Raw genomic sequence first — 26,881 nt, 5'->3', positions numbered from 1 at the left:
GACTGCTATGGCTCAGACATTGGCAGGCGGATACCAAGAATAAATGCAAGCTGGCATCAGCCCCAATATCAGGGGATAAATTATTTGGCAGTGTCTTGGAGCCCCTGCTTATTGAGAATAGAAACAAGAAAAAAGTGCTTCCCCCTCTTTTTCGGAGGTCTGAAAACAGAACGCCCCAGTCATTTCGAAGGGGTTCCTTTCGGCCCTACTATCAAGGCCCATACGTTCCCAGATCGCAAAGAACATCAGGCTATTGGTATACTTCGAATAATTGGTTATTAGCTGAGAATTTTATTTCTGCATATTGTGTTTATTTAGTTTTTGTTAAAGTTGGTTATTTCTGTTATGATTGTTTCTCAGGAGCAAGTAAATTTGGAAATCTGATAAGCTCAGTAGTGCATGTTATTTTATTCTATTTCTCCAGTTCCATGTATCTACAACACTTTTCTAAGCTGCCCCTCATTGTAATTCAGCAACTTCGAGTACTTTATTCTATTTGAGGAAATTATATTTCACATAGTTTGTTTTTTACATTTTCCCAAACTTTTAATCTAAGGATTTGTATCTATTCTATCTAATATTCCTTTATGTCTGTTGAAACTGATTCTCCTGAAATCTATTCTAGACTGCATATTTCGGGGGTTTTTTCCCCCTGTAGATACTCAAACTGCAAGATGATACAGCCACTTCCTTCCAAAGTTCCTGCTGTATTTACTGCTTCAAACAACTTTTTTTTGTTGGTAAGGGGCAGACTTGGGACATTTAATCTCTTTGTCTCTTCTTTAACCTTCTGGAAAACAAAACAGCAAGATAATTGAAGAATTGTTGAGCCTTGCAGTCATGACTAGGCTGGTTTTCCAACAGTTGTTCAGATAGATTTAAAGTGTCTCTATGTTTCTATTTATGTAACATGCTCCAGAAAGCAATTATCCACATCTTGTTCCTGGCTTATTAATGTGGAGAACACTCATACAATAATATTTTTGTTCTATCACCTTCCTTACATACTTACCCAAAACTTTTAACTGAACATATCATCTATGTGCTCTGATAATTCACATAATACAAAAGAAACTAAATAATTGAATGAGGGAAATGGATTAGTTCAATAATAATTGAATTACTGTCTTGAAAAAAGAAAGACTGGAATTGTCTGAAAGGAATGGTAAAGCTTGGAAAGAAGAATGCAAACATTATTGAGAATGGGAATAAGCTTAATGAATTGGAAAAAATACAAACTGCTGGTGAAAGAATACTAAAATATGGAATCAAATCAAAAAGGATGGGGGAACAATGAACCATAATAGTTCTATAATGGAAAATATATCTTGTTTTCCCAAGTCTTGTCACCCATCCAAAAAGCAGAACTTTAGTGGCAATTACAATGATATGATCCATCATGAGGTTACTGATTATAGAAACTGAAGTATTGTATGTCTTCTTGATTTGTTTATTTGTATTCAGCCTTTATTGTTTTTATAAATAACTCAAGATGGCAAATATATCCAAAACACTTTCCTCCTCCTACTTTCCCCACAACAACTCTGAGGTGAGTTGGGCTGAGGGAGAGTGACTGGCCCAAAGTCACCCAGCTGACTTTTGTGTTAAGGCAGAACTTGAACTCATGATCTACTGCTTTCTAGTCTGGTACCTTAACTACTAAACCAAGTGTTCACCAGACACAAACCGCATGTATTTTGTTTCCATATAATCTTGAAACTACAGGTTATATAAATATTTGAAAACTTTGAAGTAAAAGTATTGGAAAATAAGATGTGCATTAAAAATGTGCATTATTATGATGATAGATGGGGCGTTGATAGACTTACCAGTGAATGCCTTTTCTAAACATGCTGCAAGAGAGTCCAGCACCGGGATATGACTCCATGCTCTGATGTCATTGAGCTAAATCTGCCACTATAAAAAAACAAGCCTCTGCTGAGAGCCCCAGCTTTTCTGGCGAAGAACTTGACAGACTTAAAGTGTTTCTGGAATACAAAACCCAAACAGTGAGAATAACGCCCCCCCAAACAAGACCAGAAGGTCACAGGGTGGGGCTGGACTTTTGCAGCATGTTTAGAAAGGGCGTTCACTGGTAAGTCTACCAACACCCCTTCACCACGCTGCTTCGAGAGTCCAGCACTGGGACATACCGAAGCCTGCATGCCCCAGGGCGGGTCTCCGTCTGGTCCAATCAATCCGATACTGGAAGAACCCTCTGGAGTACCCTTCATCCAAATGCTGCTTCTGCAGAGCCAAAGGAATCCAGTCAATAGTGCCAGATAGATGGAGAAGTAGCCACCTTACAAATCTCCTCAATATGTGCCCAGGCCGTCAAAGTCACTGCACTCTGAGTAGAGTCTGCTGTCAGTTTCTTGGGACCTGGCAAGCCCAAGGTCTCATAGGTGGTAGAAATGCACACCTTGATCCACCTGCTTAACATGGGAGATGAAGCTTTAGACCCTAAGGAGACAGTTTGAAAGGACACAAACATTGCTTCAGTTTTGTAAAAGGGAGCAGTGTGTTTTAAATAAATCTGGAGTGTCCTTTTCACATCCAACGTGTGCCACTTATGCTCCAACACATGTTGAGGCTTGGGACAAAAGTCAGGTAGTACAATGTCCTGTACCCTATGGAACCAAGAATTAATTTTTGGCACAAAGGAAGGGTCCAAGCACAACACTACCCGGTTATCATGGAAAATACAGAGATCGGGCCTCACAGAAAGGGCTGCCAGTTCAGAAGCCCTCCTGGCTGACTTGATTGCCACCAGGAATGATACCTTGAGGGTCAAGGGAAAAAGGGTTCAAATGGAGGACCCGTGACGGCCTGAAGCACCTTAGCGAGATCCCAAGAGAGATACCTATGGACAACGGGAGGATGCAGATTAGCAGCTCCCCTCAAAAATCTACGGACTGAAGGGTGATGGGAAAGGGATGAATACTTATCCCATGAGAGGACCAATGGTAAAACCGCCACCTGTTGGCGGAGGGTGTTTGGAGTGAGCCCCTTGTCCAACCCATCCTGGAGAAACTGTAACCCCTCCGGGACTGATGCTGAAGTAGGGTCTCAGGACCTCTCAGAGCACCACCCACAAAAATTCCTCCAGGTGGCATCATAAAGTTGGTTGGTTGATGGTTTACGAGATGCCTAGATGGTCTCAATGACCCTGTCATAGAGGTTGGAATCTCTCAACAATTGCAACTCAAATGCCACGTGGCCAGTTGGAACCACTGGGGTTCCGGATGTAGAAGGGGCCCTTGGCTGAGTGAAATCCTGTTGGCCAGGGTTTTCCACAGACTCTGAGTTGACAGATTCACCAGGTCGGTGAACCAGGGCCTCCTAGGCCAATGCGGTGCCAGAAGTACTAGCCCCGCCTTCTCCAACATTTTCCAAATGACAGCTGGAATGATCGGAAGGGTGGGGAGGTGTAGAGGAGACTTAGAGGCCACTTGCTCCGAAGTGCATTTGTCCCCTCCACTCCCTGGTTTGGAAACCTGGAGAAGAACCTCCTATCTGTGCGTTCTGGGGAGTGGTGAATAGGTTCACCACTGGAGGTCTGAATTTGAGGCACAACTCTTGGAATAGGGATGGATGGAGGCTTCACTCCAAGTGGTCGACTTGTGTTCAACTCAACCAAGTCTGTCTGGGAGTTGTTGATCCCGGAGATGTGGTCTGCCCTGAGGGACAGAAGGTTCCTCTCTGCCCACCTCCCCAGATGTTCCGCTTCCCGCATCAGGGCCCTGGACCTGTTCCCCCCTGCCTGTTGGCATGGGCCTTGTTGGCCATATTGTCCATCATAGCCAGCATGTGGGACCCTGATACTCTATCTAGGAAGCATCTCAAGGCCAGGAAGATAGCCGAGTTCCAGAGATTGATGGGGAGAGACCTGCCTGTATGAGGCCAGTGACCCTGAGCCATCTGGCCAAATGGGCCCCCCAGCCGTAAAGGCTAACATCCGTAGTGACTACAATTCTGTCTGGTTCCTTGAAAAGGTATCCCTTTGCAATGGCTTGGGATTGCCATCATCGAAAGAAGCAAAGAATCTGCGATGGAAGCAGCACTCTGTTGGATGAATGGCTGGTCCTGCCCATTGAAAGGGGAGGAGGAACCATTGCAGAGTGCGGGCATGTGGGCGTGCCCACGGCACAGCATCAGTGCAGGAGATCATCTTCCCAAGCAGCTGGGACAGTAGAGAGAGAGGAACAGTGTGAAGCAGTCAAACTTGGTTGATCAACTTGTTGAGGCTCTCCTGTCGCTCCGGAGAAAGGAAGACTTCTCAGTGAGTCATTGATGATCACCAAGGTGTAGCAGATGAGTTGTTGGTAGAAGACAACTCTTGACAAGGTTTATGGAAAATCCATGCTCCTGCAAGAGTTGCATCGTGGTTCGAAGGTCGTGGTTGGATGCCTGGATGGAGGTAGACTGGATCAGAACGTTGTCCAGGTAGCATTGGACCCTCACAGGAGGGCTTGGAGGTACGCTGCCAATGCTTCCAAGACCTTGGTAAAGACCTTTGGGGCCGATGAAAGGCCAAATGGAAGGGCCCGATATTGATAGTGCTTACTGTTTGTTATAACAAGCGGAGGAACTAGTGAGAGGGCCAGATTGGAATGTGGAGGTAAGCCTCCGTGAGGTCTATAGAAGAGAGGAGATCATCCTCCTGAACCCTCTGAAGAATAGAGTGTAACGTTTGCATCTTGAAGTGCCTGTAGGGGATGAATCTGTTTAGGATTCTGTTGAGATCGAGGATTGCTCTTCACCCTCCTGAGGCCTTTGGGATTACAAAGAGGAGGGAGTAGAAACCCAACCTCCGCTGGTCCACAGGAACCATCTCTATGGCTTTCTGATGTCCACCAGGTGTTGGATGGCTGATTCCGTAAGAGCCCATTTGGATCTGTCCCAAGAATTTGGACAGCAAACAAAAAACGTCGGAGGAGGGGAGAGAAACTCGAGGCGAAGGCCAGATGATACAGTCCTGAGAACCCAGGTGTCCATTGTTGACTCCTCCCATCTAGAAGCAAAAATGGTCAGACCTCTGATGGGAGAGGATGCAGTTACTTAGAGCATCAGAATGAATGATCTCCTCCCCCTTGAAAGGGCCGCTTACCAGAGAACTGTTGTTGCCTTGCTGTGCGGTCCAGGTGTTGTTCCTGGCGCGGAGGGAACGGTCCCTGGGCCTGAGGGAACCGAGGATTGGCTTCAGGATGGAAGGTGGGAGGCCTGGAGTATGGTGTCTGCTAGAATTCCAATCTTTTAGTGGTAGACGACAGTACTTTTCTTTTATCCCTGGTGTCCACCAGGTACAGTTCCAAAACAGTTCCAAAGAGGTTCTCTCTGGAGCATGGAGTAGCTGCCAGCTTCCACTTGCACTGAGAGTCGGACTGCCAGTTGCACATTTATTGAAGGTTTCTCACAGACACAGAGGAAGCCATTGCCTTAGACGCAAATCTGGCGGAGCTTAGGGTGGCATCGGCTGTGAATTCTGCTATGGCAAGTATTTTGTTTAGGTTTTGGTGGGACCTGGCATTGCTGCTTGGTAGCCAGTCTTGGAGTTGGTGTAACCCACATATTGCTGACCTCGTAAAGAACGAGGCCGCGGTGGATGCTTTCACCGGCCAAGCTGCGGCCTGATGCGTGCATTTCAGAGTTTGTTCCGATCTTTTGTCATCAGGCCTCAAGACATCCTCTGGTTCCTTCTTTAGAAAGGTCTTTGTGATGCTTCAGAGCATTGTGTGGCATCCATCTGCGATGTTCCTGGCTGGGCCCAGTCTCTCTCCATCTTACTAGATGAGGACACTGGAGGTGCTGTTAGCTCCTCAAAGGTTGTGTCTCCCTAGAATTTTGTCAGGCCCTGCTCCTGTAGGTGTTGGAGCATCTACTGTAGGTACTGCTAGAGCGTTGGCCAGGGAGGGTACCACATTAAAAAATCTTTTGTCTTGGGTTGAGGGACGAGGCCCAGACAGAGGAGTAGCACATTGATCCCTCACCAAGTCCAATAATAATAATGGAGAGGGGGGCACCTCATTTTGGACCACAGGTTTAGAAAATGAGTCCCCCTGGGCTGTAAGGTCCACCTGCAGCTCCAGTGCCGCCACCTCAGGACTTAGTTGTGGAGTAACTAAAGCCTTGTGGAGTAGGGGCCTGAATAAAGAGGGTTGGAAGACAGCAGCTGATGTGGGCTGCTCCAGCCTACTCTCTTCTTCGTCTGAGAGACATGAATCCCTGAGCTCCCCCCTCCTCCTCTGACATAGAGGATCTGCTATGCTCTGAGGAATATAAGGACCCTCTGTCCTCATGCTCTCCCCAGCCAGTCAAGGTGGAAGAGTAATGAAAATCAAGGGGCTTTGGAGATCTCCCTCTGCATAGGGGGACGGCCCTGATAGAAAGAGGATAGAATGCTAGGGGCCCCACCAGCCAGGTGGAGGAGCTGCTGGAACCCCTCCTGATGCCTTGCCTAACTGCCACAGAGACCATGGACTGGGTATCTTGAGGTCTGTTGTCTAGAGGGGGAGCTATTGGGCAAAGCCCAACCGCAGTGGAGGTAAAGGAGGCCTCAGCCCTATGCCCTTGGGGCAAAAACCCCTGAGGATTGTAATTACCAGTATCCCAATTAGCTGGCCTGAAGCAAGGCCCAGACCTACTCAGGTCTTGGGGAAGGGAGGTCTCATCAGGCCTCTCCAGGGACCATGTTTGAAGGTGGCTTGGTAAACTATCTTCTGACTCTCCTGCTCTGGGGGCCTAATCTGGGTAGGCCTGAGACTCCCCTGACTGAGAAAGGCCCTGCTCCTGTAGGTGTTGGAAGTTCTTTGCAAACAGCTTTTCTAATGCAGCATGCCTCTTCTTTCAGCTCTCAGCGCTGACTTGGAAGTCTTTTTGAGGGCCAAGGCCTTAGTCCTAATCATAGCTGCTGCCTCTCTGTTGGCTGAAAGAACTCTTTGCCTCCTTCTTTAGAAAGGTCTTTGTGATGCTTCAGAGCATTGTGTGGCATCCATCTGCGATGTTCCTGGCTGGGCCCAGTCACTCTCCATCTTACTAGATGAGGACGCTGGAGGTGCTGTCAGCTCCTCAAAGGCCGTGTCTCCCTAGAATTTTGTCAGTTAGCTGGGATCATTGCTTTGAGGCCCACTTAAAATGGTGCTTGAAAGAACACGATCCCAAAATGGCTACCTGCTATGAGGCTTTAGGCGGTGGTTGAGGACGGCCTACAGCCCAGTCACCCTTCCTTCTCAAATCCTTAAGGGAGTGCTGGGAGATTGATGGCTGTGAAATAGTGGTCAAAGGAGGCACTCCACAGAGTCTAGACCACCCACTGAGGGGAGTGATCGAAATCGTGGCCTAGCGCTGCTGAGGGGCCTTGGGGGAGCTAGCCAATTTATTTCTGTTGCCTCATATCACTCTTGTGGCTTGAAATGGTGCTCCGGGAGATGCACACCGCAGAAGACCTGCGCAGGAGGTCTCCTGGCAAAATAGCTCTGCTGAGGAAAAGGCATGGGAGGCTCTTCGCTGCTCTCTTCCAAGCTGCACATATGTTTTTTCTTGTCAGTGCCTTTCTGGGACAGCTGATTGGCACAGAACGTATCCCCGCTCTCCCTGTAGACGCAGCTGTACTGGAGCCCCAGGAGCTGCGCTGATGGTATTGATGCTTTTTTTCAGAGAAAAGCAGCTATAGACTGCTTTTTAACTAGCCTAGAGTCCAGAGACATTAACTCTATGTCAAAGAGCTGAGTCAAAAATCTGGGGCTCTCAGCAGAGGCTGGCTTTTTATAGTAGCAGACTCAGCTTGATGACATCAGAGGGTGGAGTCATATCCCAGTGCTGGACTCTCAAAGCAGCATGGTGGAGAAGGCATGGAATCTCAATGCCTAATCTAAACATTTTTGTTTACTTGCCAGTACCTGATTTATAATGCAATGTTCTGTGTAAAATATCAATATTTTACTTATTTTATAGTTTTATAAAAGAGATGGTGTAGTTGGTTTATTATTTTAATTAAAATTAGTCTTTTAACTCTGCAACGTTTAGCATTTTTAGTGTGTGTTGTTTTAAAAAAGAGCTGTGATTTAAGAGCAAACACATCTGTATGAAATATAGGGTATTTTCATAGTTAGCAAAGTTTCCTATCTTTTACCTGTAGCTCTGTGTATGCCGAGGTGTACCCAGCCTACAATTATGTTTGTCTATTGTAGGGTTACATTGCTTGAAATGGTATTTTCCAGGGGTGAAATTAAATTTTTTTTCCTACCAGCTCTGTGGCCTTGGCTTGGTAGGCATGGCTTGGTGGTCATATAACTGGGTGGGTGGGCGTGACCAAGTCGATGTCACTTGGCCTCTCTCTCATCTCATCTCTCTCTGTCTCCCTCTCTCATCTTTCTCCCTTTCTCTTTTTCTCTGACATTTTTTTTGGGGGGGGGGGAGGAAAGCAAAAGTTTTGCGTTAAGCGGCAAACGCCGCTCAACTGGAGAGGGAAGTGGGCGAGGAGGATCTCTGGCAGGAGGAGAAGAAGCGGTGCCTCCCCCAATCTCTCCTCCCGCTCCCTCCTCACCTATACACCAGCAGCACTTGGTGGTCGTGGGGTTGGAAGAAAGTCACAACAGGCAGGGGTCCCTCTGGCTCCTTCTCCATCGCCCGAGCTCCTGGTGATTGAGTCAGCCGGGCCAACTGGGCGCAAGCGGTCCCAATGGGCTGGCTCTCCCTGGTTGCCGGGGAAACCACTGGCCAGGCTCCCCTCACAGGCCGCAAAGCGCTCACCGCACCTGCCAAGCCGCCTCCTTCTCACTGGGTGTTCAAACACTTCTGGTGAGGAGGAGAAGTGCGTTGAGGAGGAGGCTTGGATGCCAGATAGGTGGCAAGCTCTTTGTGGCTCCTGAGGGGGTGCGAGAGATTGTGCCCTCCCCTCGCAGGCCAGGGAACACCTGGGAAGGGCTCCGATGTCACAATCTCCCGCGTACTACTCTCCCTCCCTACAGGTATCAATCCTCCCGCCGCCGGTATCACCCCTGTTGCCGACACGGGTGCAATTTGGTGAGCATGGGCGGGACCAACCAGGACCGATTGAGCGGTTTGGTGAACTGAACCCAATTGTCCCTACCACCTCATGCGAGGTGGTTGAATTTCACCCCTGGTATTTTCTTGTTGAAATTTCATAGCCCAGATATAAATCTCTTGAATTCAAGCTGATCTCAACTTTATATAAATTTTCACTTCTAAGTTCCTTTCTGAGTCAGCAAGCCTTCCCCAGATCTTGATAGTCTATATAATATAATCATTATTGTTTACTTCATATTTAAGGAATAGCTAATGTTCCTATGTATTTTCTGTTTGCAATGGCATATGGATATCTTTGCTTGAGGTGTTTTGTTTAGTCAGTTTTTCTTTTTACTATTTTTCTCTTGTCTTTGGCTTCGTGTCATTAGCTTTGATATTTCAAGGTAAATATTAGATGGATGTTTCTGAACCTTAGCAATGTGGACTATTCCCCAAATTCCTTAGCCAGCCATCTTATGTATGTATTATATAAATGCCTCAGTGAAGGTTGGTTTAAAACTTCGTAAATTCATAATACGGTAAGTTAGGATTAGTCTGGGACTTCCTATGACTGTTTTTTTTTTTTAAATGAGAAAAACCATAAAAGGAATATTGGAATAAAATATACACTGCTCAAAAAAATAAATGGAACACTTAAACAACACAATGTAACTCCAAGTCAGTCACACTTCTGTGAAATCAAACTGTCCACTTAGGTAGAAACACTGATTGACAATCAATTTCACATGCTGTTGTGCAAATGGAATAAACAACAGGTGGAAAGCATAGGCAGTTAGCAAGACATCCCCAATAAAGGAGTGGTTCTGCAGGTGGTGACCACAGACCACTTCTCAGTTCCTATGCTTTCTAGCTGGTGGTTTGGTCACTTTTGAATGCTGGCGGTGCTTTCACTCTAGTGGTGGCATGAGACGGAGTCTACAACACACACAAGTGGCTCAGGTAGTGTAGCTCATCCAGGATGGCACATCAATGCGAGCTGTGGCAAGAAGGTTTGCTGTGTCTGTCAGTGTAGTGTCCAGAGCATGGAGGCGCTATCAGGAGACAGGCCAGTACATCAGGAGACGTGGAGGAGGCCGTAGGAGGGCAACAACCCAGCATCAGGACCGCTACCTCCACCTTTGTGCAAGGAGGGACAGGAGAAGCACTGCCAGAGCCCTGCAAAATGACCTCCAGTGGGCCACAAATGTACATGTGGCTGCTCAAGCAGTCAGAAACAGACTCCATGAGGGTGGTATGAGGGCCCGACGTCCACAGGTGGGGGTTGTGCTTACAGTCCAACACTGTGCAGGATGTTTGGCATTTGCCAGAGAACACCAAGATTGGCAAATTCGCCACTGGCGCCCTGTGCTCTTCACAGATGAAAGCAGGTTCACACTGAGCACATGTGACAGAGGTGACAGGGTCTGGAGACGCCGTGGAGAATGTTCTGCTGCCTACAACATCCTTCAGCATGACCGGTTTGGCAATGGGTCAGTAATGGTGTAGGGTGGCAATTCTTTAGGGAGCCGCACAGCCCTCCATGTGCTCGCCAGAGGTAGCCTGACTGCCATTAGGTACCGAGATGAGACCCCTTGTGAGACCGTATGCTGGTGCGGTTGGCACTGAGTTCCTCGTAATGCACGATAATGCTAGACCTCATGTGGCTGGAGTGTGTCAGCAGTTCCTACAAGACGAAGGCATTGATGCTATGGACTGGCCCGCCCGTTCCCCAGACCTGAATCCAATTGAGCAGATCTGGGACATCATGGCTCGCTCCATCCACCAACGCCACGTTGCACCACAAACAGTCCAGGAGTTGGGGGATGCTTTAGTCCACGTGTGGGAGGAGATCCCTCAGGAGACCACCTGCCACCTCATCAGGAGCATGCCCAGGCATTATAGGGAAGTCATACAGGCACGTGGAGGCCACACACACTACTGAGCCTCATTTTGACTTGTTTTAAGGACATTACATCAAAGTTGGATCAGCCTGTAGTGTTTTTTTCCACTTTAATTTTGAGTGTAAGTCTTGGGTTGAGTGTTTTGAGTGTAACCTCCATGGGTTGCTAAATTTGATTTCCATTGATAATTTTTGTGTGATTTTGTTGTCAGCACATTCAACTATGTAATGAACAATTATTTAATAAGAATATTTCATTCATTCAGATCTAGGATGTCTTATTTTTGTGTTCCCTTTATTTTTTTGAGTAGTGTATTTTGTTTCTGCTCTTTATTTTCTCTTAAGGTATATATTGATTGCAAATTTTAATTAGATATATAAACATGCATATGATAACTTATTTCTTCATTGCCTGAAGTGAGATTTGTTTAAACAAATTCTTAGAATCAGCACAATATATGACCATTTTTGATATTTGATGTTGGTTGCTGTGTGTGCCAAAAAAAAAAAAAGCTTTACAAAGCTAAGTTGAGAGAAAAGTTAGCAGAATCTTTAGTACATTTTTACTTGATATTTGAATACTTTTATCTGTATTACAAAGGATTTGATACATTTTTACAAAGCTTGTAAGGTTGTGGAGAGCTTTCTATTTTAGCATACTAGAAATCGTTGGTCAAACTCCTAATGTGATGGGTTTTGATGGAAAGGTTGCACTTACATATAATGTACAAGTTTAAAACTTGACAAGGTCATTTTATACCTAAAATGGCAAAGCTAAAGCATTAGTAAATACTGATCTTCAGCTTCATAATCCAATACTTCCAACTATTATAAATTGACATTTGATGGGAAATAATTAAGAATGCAGTTATTTTAAATCTTACAAAGATGATGGCGCTGATTAGAACAAGCAGCCAATGAATGGTTTAAAATTTTAAAATAAAAGAAAATTATATAAGCTAAATAAAATATCCGTATATAAAACGTTGATAAGAGGAAATAATTAGTTTTGAAATATTTATATTTGCAATTATGTAATTAATTTAGATCAAAGTTTGATAGAAACTGTTTGGATTTTTGTTTATTCTAATGTAAAAAATAAATGCTCAGTCTTTTCCTGCAGGGTCTTCTCAGATACTTAATTGCATTGAAAAATTCATTCATGCAAAATAGGTTGCTTATTTATTAACTGCTCAAAATGTTCATATTTGCTTACACAGAAACTTTGGACATGAGATACTATTAAAGCTAGAACAGAGATTGATTTTTGGTGCTAAGTTGTTTTATGTTTCAACCAAAAATAAAAAGCAAAAACAAATATTTCACTGCCACTTGTTGCGGAACTTTTGACCTAATTCTGATATTCAGAAATCATGGCTACCATAGCCAAAATATTAACCATCTACAAAAATGGAAAGGGGTTTTTAGTGAGTAAAGTAAAGTAGTCAAAGCAACACACTCCCCATAGCAGAAGAAACTTGATCAAGTTCAGAGTAATCTCCGAGGGTAGAATTTAAAAAAAAATAAAAATAGTTATAGGAGAACTTTAAGCAAGAAATTGAAGAAAGAATAAGATGCTCATTAGCCAAGGAGTAGAATGCTCTCTATGTGAATATTTGAAAAAGTCATTTTAGAGGAATAAATATTAAATAGGAATAAACATTTTCAGCTTATTTTTGTAGATTCATCATCTTCCTAAACTTGCCCAGGTGTTCCTAACATTAAATATAATTTTTACAGGAACTGTTCGACTTACAAACATTTATTTATGGGTGGTTCAAAGTTACAGAGGCATTGAAAAAAAAAAGACACAGACTGCTCAAAGTTACGACTGTCACACCACCTCTGTGGTCACGTGATTGTGATTCAGACACTTGGCAACCAGCACACATTTACAATGGTTGCAACATTCTGTGATCGTATAATTGCAATTTGCGACTTTCCCAGTCTACTTCCAACAAGCAAACTCAATGGAGAAATCACAGATGGTTGCAAATCATGATCACGTGATACGTTGCTTAATGACTGGGCCAAAAAAAGGGTAAAGTTGGGTGTGCAGTCATGTGATGTCTCACTTAACAACCGTGCTGCCTAACAACAAATGTTCTGGTCCCATTTGTGATCATAAGAAAAATATTAGGTATTCTGCTGTACTTCAGTTTCCCTACATTTGGAACTTAGTTGATTCTTAACCTCTGAAGGAAATACAGTAGCTATAGTGTCACCAGTGTAGCAAAGGTTATTAATGTTTCTTGTTACAATTTTAAATCCATGTCTATTTTCACCCAATCCCGTTTACTAAGAATATATTTAGCACACAGATTGAGTAAATAAGGAGAATATATAGTTTTGTTTCACTCTTTCCCTGACCTGGAAACAATTTTATTATTATTTTGACCATTTTCTATTCAGACTATGGCTCTTGACCTGTGCATGTATTTTGCTTGACAACAATAAAATGTTTTGGCATTCCCGGTTTCCTAAGGAATTCCACAGCCTGACATGCTCATTACAATCAAAGGCCTTTCTATAGTCAATGAAGCATGTATTTACTTTTTAGTTTTCTTTGTCTTACTCAGTTATCCAGTATGCATGAGAAATACCGGTAATCTCTTACTCCTCAGCTATTATTAAAACCAACTTGACTTGCTGGCAGTTCCTTTTCTATGCAGGGCTCTAATCTGCATTTGAAGATCCTAAGTGTTATTTTGCTAGCATGTGAAATTAAGGACATGAGACGACGTGCCCACTATTCTCTTCTGTAGTTTTTTGTAATTGTGTTGTTCACCAGGCATATTGGCATAGTTTGTTTAGAAGTGTTACTAATTCTTAAGTTGCTTACCATATTTCTATACTGTAGATACTGCATCAATCCCTGTATCTATTTGATTAGAATATTGACATCCTTAATGTATAGAATTTCAATACACATCTTACATCTTTGATCTTGAATCAGTTACTGTCCTTTAGTGTCCTTTAGCAGGTTGGAAGGTGGAACTACGTTTTGAATTAGGAGATCTTTTGGAACACTTTCCTTTTTCCATGTTTGTTTCACTTTTTTACAGATATTGATCTAAGCAACAGAATCATGAGTTCTAAAATCTATTAGGCATTAAAACTGGCTGACATCAGTCCACTCCATAGGAGTATTATGTGGAAAATCTGGTATTGTTTATCTAGATAAGTGTTATTTTGCTTGTGTGAATTGAAGACTGTTAGCAATGAAGAAGTAATTGAATTTGGAGAAAGTGATTCTCTTGCTTTATTGTCAATCTCCCCTTTTTCTACATCACTATCATATTAAAGGGTTGTTCATTCAGTGATATTAAATCATTGATTAAATGTACCCAAATATAGTCTTTGCTTTATCCCCCATTTATGAAAGAAACACCACTTCTTTTATTTCTCAAAAGCTTACAATGGGATTTTCTTTTTCTGCACAGTAGCATCTGCAACTAGACATTTCAAAAGCTTTAATTTAGCCACATCATAAACAACAGTAGTAGTGTGAAAGATCCTCTTCTCTTCATCAATAATAGCATGTTGAATGCCATCTGACTTCAGGGGCCCATCACTCAGCACTTATATCAGCAAACACTTTGTCTTGTCTGCCCATGAGATTTTCTTGGTAAAATACCGGAATGGTTTATCCTGGCTTTCTCCAATGCAGTATGAAGTGAGGCCTTTATGAGCAGCCATCTGCCTCCAGAATCTCCCTATATCACTGTTCTGTCCAATATAAATGCCTGCCTGCTTTAGCTAGGCAGCTGAGACAACTTTCGTGTATTGGGAGACCCTGTTCGGAGTGTATACTTTAGGCATACATTCCTGGTGTTCTTTGGTTATCCTGCTGTGGAATTGGCTCACCCGCATCAGAATGTGACACCATAGCAGGGCTGGGGAATTTCTCATGATTAATATTATTAATATTAAAGAAAAAATATTTGTGTCTTTCCATTAGGTAAATCAGATAGTCCATTCCCCTGATAAAAGTTATTCAAAAATGAGAGGGAAAGGATAGCAATATGCAGTAGTACCTCTTTGAGGGAATGGGCAGTATAGAAATGTGATAGATAGATAGATAGATAGATAGATAGATAGATAGATAGATAGATAGATAGATAGATAGATAGATAGAAAGATATCAGAAACCAGTAATTAACCTACATGGAGGTAATTCTTATCAAAACTAGTAGGAGAACTTGCAGGGGAAGAAGACTGTTGGATGAAGTTTTTATGCAATTTTTCATCAGTAAAATCTTTCAGGCAGGCTGTTTCTGTCTGACTTTGTATAGTCACATTTTATAGGAAGGAATTTCCAAGGAGATTGATTTTACAGTGACGGAATCAGCAGTGGGCAGAATCTGTAGTCCCATTTTTTCAAATCAGACTGGTTGCTTTAAGACCCATTTGAAGTTATGATGGTCTCAGCAAGGGTGTTTACAACCTCTAAAATACTTCCAGCTATTGTAAAATTTGCCAACTCCTCTCACAGTCATGTGATAATGATATGGGTGCTTGGCAACCTATGACTAGTTATCAAGTGCCCCACAATCATGTTATTACATTTGCAATCTTTCTCTGCGAGCTTCCCCAAAAAGTCAATGAGAGAGGTACGGAAGGTTGCAAGTGCTGCCTCCTATCACGGAACTAAGATTTCCCCCATCTTTTGCAAATCAAAGGACTGCCTGTTTGGAGGAAATCTCAATTCTAGGCATAGGTGTGATCTCAAAGATCTGAGGTCTGCTGCCTACTAGAGGAGTTCCCTTTTAATGCACTGAGGGGGTGGGAAATCCTTCAGTGGATTGCAGAAAAGGAAATCAGATTTCAAAGCCCTCTAGCGGGCTTCAGGAATGTAGTTAGGAACTTAAGGATCTGAGCTCAGATCCTACAGCCCATCAGAGCAGTTCCCTTGCATGGATGGAGGGGAGTTGAACTCCATAGGCAGTTCCTTCACTCCATCCACTTCAGTAAATTGCTTAATAGCTACAGTTGGAAAGGATGGGATTGCAGTAATTGAGCGAAGCAGTCAGGTGGCCAAGGTCTATCTGTAATCTGAATAATTGACAGGTAAAGCAGAAAGTTGCTTCTGCTGCATAATGATGAGTGGGAAGGTGTTGAAGTTCTGTGGGATGTGCGCTTTGCAAATGTGAGAATCAGAGCTTTATCCTTGTGGTTTGTAAACTCAAACCAGTTCATTCTCAAGACTATTTGAAAATGCAAAAGCAAGTTTATGTAAAATCTCAGTGACAGTTTATGGTGAGCAAAGGACATCCAGTGCATTTAGAGATGGTTCCTAATTGCATCCCATCAGTACTTTCAATCAAAAAAACAGGAATGTATTTAAAATATATCAATTTCTAATTACGTTGCTGATTAAACACAATGTTCCATAAAAATGGCAGTTAATAAATTATTGTTCCAGATTTTTAGTTTTGTTAACTTTGTTAATGTAACATACAATATATTTTTCTCCTACAGAAATCAGCAGAGTACGGAAAGACATGTATAACGACACATTAAATGGTAGTACGGAGAAGAGAAGTGCGGAGTTACCTGATGGTGTGGGACCTATTGTACAGCTACAAGAAAAACTATATGTGCCTGTAAAAGAATTTCCAGATGTAAGTACCTACTAGTCACTTTATTTTTTTTTCTTCTGGTTCATGTGATACCTTTATAGTCTATTTTCTCACGTGACCTCTGTTGTACAAATGTTGCGGGCCCAAGAATGCTATTGAGAAGTAAGCCTGTATTTGTTATTTATGGCATCATAGCAAACGTGATGTTGTTATTTTTTAAAGTGGTAAAGTTTGCAAATAGTTTACATCTATCCATAATCCTGCAGTTTTACTACCTTCAGTGTGATCTGAACTTACAAAAAGATATGTTAACAAATAGAGATTCCCATTAAATAGCCCACAGCATACTATGTCTCAGTGACAAGCTTTCAGGTTGAATGACCATGGTCTAGTTTTCTTTTGTTTTGATATTTCTTCAGAAATTGTGGCTGGCATTTTCAGAGGCAGGGTAAGCTGCTTTGTGGCATATTTCTCAGCAGCTCACAGGTACCTGAAATAGGCTGATTGGCCTCTTGTATTTGAATTTGACAAGCTGACCTATAACTGAGCCATGTTACAGGACTCCAAGAAAGCTACTTCCTGATTGGATCCTTCTTTAATTGGCCCAATTGAAGACCAATGAAAATACAATTTCTTCTATTTAGCTGTTCTCTCTAAATTCTGTATAATAGTGCCCTGGTGCGCACATCAGTCTTGCTCATTTGTTGTTGTTACCATATGTTCACTTAAAATACAACACGGCAGAAAATGCAACCATAGCCTGCGGCTCTTTACAAAATATTTTATGCCTTATTTTTGGTGTGACTTTCCATGATGAATAACAGTGATGTTACATTTTCTCCAGTTGTACACTGTCTGCCTGACTGAGGCATGATAAGTCTTTCACAATGGTTTAATAGCCTTTTCCAGACTCATGAGCATAAACAACACTTTTTTAAAAAAATTCTCCTTTGAGTTCTACAAACTAGGGTCATGAAAAGTAGATTCTGTTAGTCACCATCAACACATATGTGTCCTTTTCTCCTTCTCAAACTGACATAATGTTGTCATCTCATTATTGGAACATCTGTCTCAACTTATTCTCTTAAGAGAGCTAATTATTATAATCTTCACATTCTTTTCCAAAAAGGGCAGTGAACATTCTGAAGTATATTTAAGGAAAAATTGCAAAATAGATTATTTTGGCATGGTTCAATTAGAATATTCTTATCTGGGACTTAAATGAAACTCTTAGTGCAGGGGTGTCAAACTCATGTCATCATGTCATCATCACGTGACATATCGGGACTTTTTCCCCCTTCGCTAAACTGGGCGGGGCCGGGACCAGCACATGACATACCCAGCCTGTGGGCAGCGAGTTTGACACCCTTGTCTTAGTGTACTAAAGACCTAATTGAATTACTGCAGGTTTTGGGGTACTTCTAAAAGGTTTATGCACTTTCTTTTACCGTGGCATAAAGACAAGCCTAGCCTGCTAGGTAAATGACATTTGATAACTGAATAACAAGAGTTTGAAGGGACCTTGGAGGTCTTCTAATCTAACCCACTTCAAGCAGGAGACCCCATACCATTTCAGACAAATGGCTGTCCAATCCCTTTTTAAAAAACCCCAGTGACTTCTGAAGGCAAGCCATTCCACTGGTTGATTGTTCTCCAGAGTGGTGTCGACAGGATCCAGGTATGGGATATATTCAGCTCTCCTTGGCCATAGACTGAATAGAAAAACTGGAGACACACCCCTTCCAGGCTACTGTCTCCAGTTCTTCTATTCAGTCTCGGCTGAACTAGACTGCCTTTTTGATAGCTCTTCTGTTTTTTAATAAATAGAGGGACACCGCCAAATTAAATTTCCTTGGATTTATGGAATATATAATTCCACCAACAGTCCTAAAGGGACTAGAGGCACGAGAGGCTCTAGTTTGCCTTCATGCTTCCTTTGCACAGGAAAAAGAGGAAAACAGGCAGAACAGCTACAAGCGAAGGAACCGACTTCATGTCTGTCAGCTGGCTAGCGGAACACCGGTTTTTGGGATTCTCGCAGTTCCGACAATATTACACACAGTGCCTAGAGAAAGGTACTGGGGGTGTCTAGTGCTGACCTGCCTGATAGGCAGCCTGCCCAATAAGGGAGTGTTGCCTAGTCAGAGCAGCGGATCCCTGTGGCAGTTCCCTGGCTTCACTGCCTGTCACAGGAGCGCCATTTTGAAGTGAAGAAGATTCAGAGTAACAGAAGCCAGAGCTGGACAATTTACAATGCTGTAACCTGTTATTAATTTGACGCAATCCATGGCTAGGAGGATTAAAATAGCCCTGTTATTGACATTTATCTGCCTGGCTAGAAATTCAGCTCATCAGTCTGTCAATTGACTTTTAGAACAATCTGCTGGCCACGAATTTTTGAACAGCCCTGTGATTGTCTTTCTGCTGTGTTTCAACAGAGACTCAGTCATAGTTTGCAGCATTTGGCTTTCCTCTTTATTCAGTGGCACCTGAATTTTAATACCAGCTGGTGACCTGTCTGTCAGGCAAACTGTTTCCAGTAGAAGAGTTACCAGGACTGCTAGTGCTCCTCCTAATGGACAATGTGGCCACTAAGGCTCACATCAATCGTTGGGGGGGGGGACGCATTGCAGAACTTTAATGAAGGAGGCCTTTCATCTCTGCAAGTGGGCGGAGAAGAACATAATATCAGTCAAAGCAAAGCACATTTCAGAGGTGGTGAATGTCTGGGCAGATTGGTTGAGCAGGTCCACAATGGATCACTCCAAGTGGACCCTGCACCCAGTTCTGTTCCAGGAGATTTCAGACAGATTCAGCATTCCAATAGTTAATCTTGTTGCCTCTGCAACAAATCATCAATTGCCTCGATTTTTCTCTCAGTTCCTGTCGCAGGGGGGAGAAGGGGTCAAGCTAGGGGCCAATCCAACATCCAGAACCCCAGTGGCTCAAATTGGCTGCCTGGCACTTGAGAGGCGGATTCTGAAGGGGGGCAATCTCTCTTCTCAAGTCATCAACACCATCCAGGCAGACAGATGACCATTGACCATTCGAATTTATGAAGCCACATGGAGGGCCTTCTGTGTATGGAGCACAGGAAGTGTCTCAATCCCACTGAGGTGTCGGTCACCCAGGTGTTAGAGTTTTTACAAGAATGGTTAGACAAAGGTCTTGTCCCCGCCACGCTGTGCAGACAGGTGGCGGCACTATCATCTGTACTATTCTTTGGGAACCTAGAGTCATTAGCTCAGATTCCATTAATACATCAGTTTCTCAAAGGAGCAACCAACTTAAGACGGGCAGTGATACATAGGTTCCCCTCCTGGGATCTAGCTAAGATGCTTCAGGCCCTTACGGTCCCATCATTTGAGCCTCTTGAGAACGGTTGCCCTACAATATTTATCTTACAAATTAATTTTCCTGGTGGCCATTACATCAGCCAGGAGAATATCAGAGTTGGCAGCCCTGTCAGTCAGGGCTGTCCTCTGTATCTTCCACTCTAATCGCGTAGTCCTGCGATTGGATCCAACCTTTATTCCTAAGGTCCATTCTTATTTCCATAGAACTCATTTTGCCAAACTTTTGTCCAAATCCATCTCACCCTAGAGAGAAACTCTGGCACACTCTAGATGTAAGGTGAGTTCTTCACATATACCTTTAGAAAGATGGAGGTTATGTTTATCTCCTTTCATCAGAATTCCTTGGGTCAGAAGGTACCTTTTTCCTCCATAGGCAGGTGGATTAGAGTGACCATTGCCAAAGCTTATGCAGAACAATGTTTACTGGGTCTGACACATGTTACAGCTCACTCCATGTGTAGCACCGCCACAACAGCGGCTTGGACTACACAGGCTTCAGTGGAAGAGATATGTTGAGCAGCGACCTGGTCTACCTCTTCGCCCTTCATTAGGCACTCACTGTCGCTTTGATTCTTTTGCTTCCGATAATGTGGCGTTTGGACGAAGGGTATTACAGAAGGTTTCACCAGAAACTCACTCTCAGTAGCGGCCAGAAACCCACCCTTAGGACATTTGCTTTGGTATGTCCCATGCCTGGATCCTGTCGACACCACTCTGGAGAAGCGGCATTGGTCTTACCTGAGACACACCTTCTCAGATGGTGGAGATAGGATCCAGCCCCACCCCTTTCACTGGCCTCTATGGTCTTGGGTGTGTGGGACGGTACAAACTGTGGGCTATACCTAATTATGGAACTGTTACAGTGACTACAATAAGACCTTGATTTCATTGAGAACTGGAGACGGTAGCCTGGAGGGGGGTATGTCTTCAGTTTTTCTATTCAGTCTATGGCCAAGCAGAGCTGAATGTATCCCATGCCTGGATCCTGTCTCCACCATCTGAGAAGGTGTGTCTCAGGTAAGACCAACGTCCCTTCTCACTATCAGAAAATTTCTCCTTAGTTTGAACTTGCTTGATTAGTTTCTAACCATTGCTTCTTGTCTTGCCTTCTGGTGCTTTGGAAAATAGGTTGACCCATTCTTCTTTATTGAAATAGATAATTCACTGCCCTCCCCCACCCCAAGAGCTGTGTTTGTTGTATTGATATAATATAGTGAGCATACACAAACTTCATAGTTTGATTTCTTTAAAAAAGTGTATTGTATGGCATTCCTGACTAAAATAGATACAGCTTTTTTCAGTAATGCCATACTTCAATTAGATAATGGCTCAGATTAAATTATATTCCTTTGTTAATATGATACATATTTATAGAATTATAATACATTGTTAATATGTTTCAATTTGATTGAGTGTCCAGATGATGCTTTGATTAACATATCAATAATGTAGGCAGGTTTTTTTTAAGGAACACATACAGTAATAGTGTATAGAAATATATAGACGTTGATCCAGGCTTACTGATACCCAGATGTGTTATCTGGAATAAGAGAGTAGTTACTTAATATTTTTTCTAATATACTCTCCTACTTTCTGTTATGAGAGAAGAAGTATTGTTTCGGGGGTAGGTATATCTATTAATTATTCAAATGAACATTTGATTTTAAAAGAACTGTTAGTCTACGTAACATATCTTCATTTTAATAAAACAACATTTAAATTATACTACTGGATGTGCAGTTGAAGACCTTATGGAAGTACATTCTGCAAAATATGTTTAAAATAATTTTGTATATGTGGTCTGTGTTTTCAAGATAGTGACACGTTCTAGAAAGCTGTCAGATAATGGAAATCTGGCTTTTTGTTATCTAATCCTGAAACTATTAAACTATTAATCCTGAAACTATTCACTTCAGAGAGTGTATTGAATATTTTTATTTTTGTTATTTCACTTTAATTTTGTTTTGCATACTATAGTTCATAAGAGAAATTATAGTGCTGCTAATGGGATTTTGCCTTGGAGCAGGTGACAATGATCAGTGTCTCTTCCATAGGCGAGTAGTGTATCTCTGACAGTTGTCACCAAGTAGGTGATAAAGAACTGGAAGCCTTGGACAAAGCTGACTTAAGGTATTCTCTGGGGATCCAGAGAGCATGATAAAGTCCTGCTTATTTGTTTTATCAGTTGATAGTACGATCAGCAAATGAATTCTTTGTTAGAAATGTTTAGCTATGTGAACTATCAACCATTTCAAATTGGTCATGCTAACCTGTTGTACTCTATAATTCTAAATGTTGCTGTGGAATATATAAAAACAGGTTTTTGTAGCTATTTTACCATGCTATGAGTTACATATGCATACGAGTAAAGAAATATTTTTTCTAGTAATACTGTAGATCAGAGTAACAATCAATACTTCAGCAATTCTTTTGAAGGACTTTTAATGGAAATAACCAAATTGTTCATATTCTCCAGTGTGCTGAGAATCCAAGGAATGGATTAACTTTGCCTTTCTGCTTGTTAGACTGAGCCTGTCAATTTTTTATAGCCAAGCTTCTCGTGTCTGCATTCCCAGTTTTGACTCAGTCTTTAGCTCACACAGATGTGTACAAATTAACTCCAACTTTCTAAAGTGCAGAGCAAAACAACAGACAACCAAGAAGACTATAAAGTACAAATCAATGCCAACTTTCTAAAGAGCAGCCGAGGAGACCGTAATGGTGACAGAACTGGGGTTGTCAGTCAAGCCCCAGGCCACACAGACCCTGGACAAAGAAATAGCCTCAGGCTGAGCCGTTACAGCCTCTCACTGAGGCTAGGCAAGAACAACTTGATCTCTCAGTCTGGATCACCAGATGGTGCTCGAGAGCATACCTCTCAGCCAGACAGCTTTTTGCTTCCCTTTCCAACCTGTCCCAGCAGAAGGGAATTGGGAACCAGCTCCCAAAAGAATGAAGCCTACCCTAGAGACTACCTTTACCCCTACAGTGGTGGGGCTCTGCCCAAGGGAAGATCAGGAGCCAGAACTATCCTCTCAAATGAGGTTCTTAATATCAGAGACTATTGCCCAGGGGATTGCTGCAGGCATTCAGCAAAACCGCCTATCAGCCTCTACAGCATCTGATAACACCCTGCACCAAGGGCAGTATTCTGCATCCTAGATCCCAAGAGGATTATTGGTCCTCCAAAGGCCTTACCCTACCTCCTCCATTCAAAGCCAGGAATCTCTCTCAGAGGAGGACGAATGGTAGGAGTTGATATTATCAGAGGATGAAGGGGTGAATCCAGACCCCCCCAGCCTTCATGGGGCTTTTCTGTCCCACCATGTTTGTAATGCTGTTATATAAGGCCAAGACCACAGACCCAGCCACCTCAGATTCCACAAACGGCCTGTCTGACCCAAGTGAATTATTGTTCTCGGAGCTGGCCATAGACACTGAGGAGATTCCCTCTCCAAAATTGTTCCTGGATGTTGTCCAGAGGCAATGGGCACTACCAGGGAGTATCTACCACTGAGTGGACATGACAAGAAATTCTATAATGTGGCTCCAGACCTCATGGCAGCTTTACAAATGCCAGCAATAGATGGCCCTGTGGTGGCCTAAGCATCCTCCACCATCATGTCCAATGACACAGAGGATGCCTTGAAAACTGAAGACAAGAGTCCACAGCTGACACTCCACAAGGCATATCAGGCGGTGGCCTGGGCAGTTAAGGCAGCTACAGCCGCCTCCTTCAGAACTTCCCTGCTCTGGCTCAGGAAATTGCAAGCAAGAATTCTGGTCGATGACGTCCATACCCACCAGGATATTAACAAACTGGTGGCGGCAGCAGAATTTTCTGCTAATACCACTCTAAACTTGGCCAAATTTGCCTCCAGAGCCATTTCCTCATCGTTGGCAGCCCACCGACTACTCTGACCCTGCCACTGGCAGGCAGATATGAAAAACAAATGGAAGCTAGCCTCTGCCCCCTTTAAAGGGGACAAGTTATTTGGAGAGACCTTAGACCTTATTCTGGTGGAAACCAAGGACAAAAACAAAGTCTTCCACGGCAACAGATAACCACAAGGAAACTGTAAGTGGGGAACAATTGGGTTTGACAGCCAAGCTCCCGACCCCAAGGAAATGCTCCTCAACGCCGAAATCGGCTGTCATAGGAGCAGCGGTCCAAATCAGGGCATAAAGCCCTTTTCTCCAAAAAGGCCACTAGGCTGAGGAGAAGGACGCGTAGAGTTGTCAAAAGGTCTTAGAGAAGGAAATTGCTAAGACTGGAAGGGAGGCAGAATGATGTAGGCAAGTGCATTCTCCCAGGTTTCACTGCCTTTTCCCGCTCTTTTCAATTTCAACTGTTACAACCTGTGTGAGGTCAGGCAAATGAATAGCTTGAGCTCCCAGTCTTGGTAAAGAGCTCAATGCAACCTTTACGCCTTTCTGCTGCGCTCCGCCAGTCTTCACTTCCTCAACTGCAAGGTTGCCTTTCTTGTGGCCATCACTTCGGCAAGGCACATCTCTGAACTGGTGGCCCTCTCAATAAGGGAGGACCTTTGTGTCTTTCATCCCAACAAAGTGGTGATATGATTAGATCCTTCTTTCCTTCTCAAGGTTAATTCCTTATTTCATAGGGCACAGGAACTAATTTACCAGACTTCTGTCCTGGTCCGAACTGGGCCCTAGAGAAGAAATGACACACCTTGGATGTCAGGAGGGGTCTCCACATCTATATTAAGAGGACATCCTCCTTTAGGAAGTCGGAGGCTCTGTTTGTATCCTTTCAACACTCCACATTGGGTAATAAGATCACAACCTCAACCATAGACTGGTGGATACGATGCCTCGCCAAACTGTATGAGCTTCAGGCTCTCACATTACCTCGGCGAGTGACACCCCACTCCACTAGAAGCGCAGCCACCATGGCAGCTTGGGCCATACAGGCCTCCATTAAAGAGATATGTAAAACAGCGACGTGGTCCTCCCCATTGCCATTTATAAGGCATTATAAGTGGATGCCTTCGCTTCTGCTGAAGGCCTTTGGCAGACAAGTTTTCCAGAAGGTTTACACACACTCGGGAACTCTGGACCAGGCTGCTACTCACTCTTAGGACAAGCCAGCTTTCATATGTCCCATTCCTTGGATTCTCCTCAGCACACTGAAGAAGGGGCGTTGATCTTACCTGATATGCTCCCTCTTGGTGTGCTGAGAGAGAATCCAACCCCACCCTGGCAACCGTCTGGTCCAGAGTCCAGGCATGAAACATGTTCAGGTCAATCTTTACGCAGACATGGGAGTCCCTCACATAACACCCTATCGTGCACAGCTGGGAATGCAGACATGAGAGGCGTGGCTATAAAAGATTGACAGACTCAGCCTAACAAGTAGAAAGGCAGAGTTAATCCATTCCTTAGATTCTTTCTCAGCACATAGAGAAGGAGCGTATCAGGTAAGATCAATGCCCCTTCTAGTTTTCATGGAGCATGCATATTATTCTAGATTGATTGATTAATTTGATACAGAACCATTGCAATTTGTAAAATATTTTTTAATAGAGTGAAAGTTTAATTATGTTTTATTCTAATGTAAATTGATTAAAATATTTTTTTTCTACTTAAGAAATGTATCAAGTAATAACTATAAAAAAATCTTACGATCTTCATTACTTTGAGTTTAAAAAGTATCAGCAATTGAACTAAAACCTCAATGGATAATCTGAAAAAAAAGAAATTGTATTAGATAAATTCCTTTTATAGAAGCCCCATATATTTGGAAAACTTTATTTTGCTCATAGTTATGTGTGAATAGTGCAGTTGTATTGCTAAGAATTCAGTATGTTTTTGTTTTAATGTACAGATCTAGCATGTTCTTTTTCTGAACATTTAGGAAAAAATAGATTAATAGATCTTTAAGGATTAAAAGTTTATTTTTTCACTATATTTAACACCAGCAGATAAATATGTCAATAATGTTGACTCTGGCATTGTGTTTATTTAACACCAGCTTTGTTTGTGACCAATAGTCCACAAGGTGTCGTTATAAATAATAACATTTCAAGAAGCATTTATTTTTTGCCAAATTCAAGTAGTTCTCCACCTTAAGGTTCCTAAACTTTCTAAAACAGACCCTTGACTTACAACTTGGTCTCAAACTTTACCACAGCGTTTTGTTGCCATGGTCACTTTTTTTTAGACCATCAGGAGGTTATTGTATGTTAGAAATTATTTATTACTCCAGAAACTTACCAAAATATTCCATTCTCCAAGTTTTGTTCCATATTTATTGTAATAAAATGACACAGATTTATAAATAGAATAAAACCTGCTAAGACAGACTAACATTTAAAAAGCTCAATTTAGTAGTGCATGATTGAAGTTTGAATCCTTACTATTACAATCTGAAGTTCCTTTGAATCTCTTTGTTAAGTTACTTAGTTACTATAGTCCTTTATATTTCATAAGCCTTAATTCACTAGGGAGCACTAGCAAGACACATTTTCCTATTAGCTTCCATTTATATCTCAAACTATATATAGAAGAAAGATTGCACATTTTGGCTGTAGCAAATATAGTTTATATTCTTTTATAGGTGCAAGGTAAAAATCCTGTATTGCATATTGACAATTTGAATCCTGTGGCTTGATTTTGGTAGACACAAAAAAGACATTATTCCTTGCTTGTTGATTTCTAAATACAGAGATATGCATTATTTCATTATTTATGGGTTAGATGGTACCTCTTGTTTTCCATTCAAATTATTGCTAATAATTTGAGGAAACAGTCTTTATTCCCATTTCAGAAACATTTCAAGGGGATAGACAGACACATAGCTAGATACAAAGATAGATACTCTGTTACACAGGTCCAATGTATCTAATACATATATTTATGTATTCAAATAAATAAATTATTTTATTTTATCTGTTCAAATTTTGAACAGAATTGAAAATTTTCAGTTCAGTCAAGGCCAATTTTTATCTACATTTATTCTGTGTGATTCAGTAATGTTGAGAAGGACTTATTCA

At 42.5% G+C, this 26,881-nt stretch overlaps 1 protein-coding gene across 9 annotated transcripts in view; it reads left to right on the top strand.

Moving 5' to 3' along the window:
- Positions 1-26,881, top strand: part of QKI (QKI, KH domain containing RNA binding) — a 124,106-nt gene that overhangs the window by 27,109 nt on the left and 70,116 nt on the right. For all 9 annotated transcript variants that reach the window (XR_015750195.1, XR_003371567.2, XR_003371566.2 and 6 more), the window contains exon 2: positions 16,409-16,551. Coding sequence is in view for 5 of the 9 variants with exons in the window: in XM_026675235.2 (XP_026531020.1) it covers positions 16,409-16,551 (143 nt within the window). In the remaining 4 variants the exon portion in view is untranslated. The remainder of the gene's footprint in view (positions 1-16,408; positions 16,552-26,881) is intronic.

This window comes from Notechis scutatus, chromosome 1 (genome assembly GCF_049901735.1).
Source record: "Notechis scutatus isolate UNSWTSFEM ecotype Mainland chromosome 1, rNotScu1.2, whole genome shotgun sequence".
Taxonomy (NCBI): Eukaryota; Metazoa; Chordata; class Lepidosauria; order Squamata; family Elapidae; genus Notechis; species Notechis scutatus.
The sequence above is the reverse complement of the archived record's forward strand: the minus strand, read 5'-3'. Positions and strand labels throughout refer to the sequence as shown.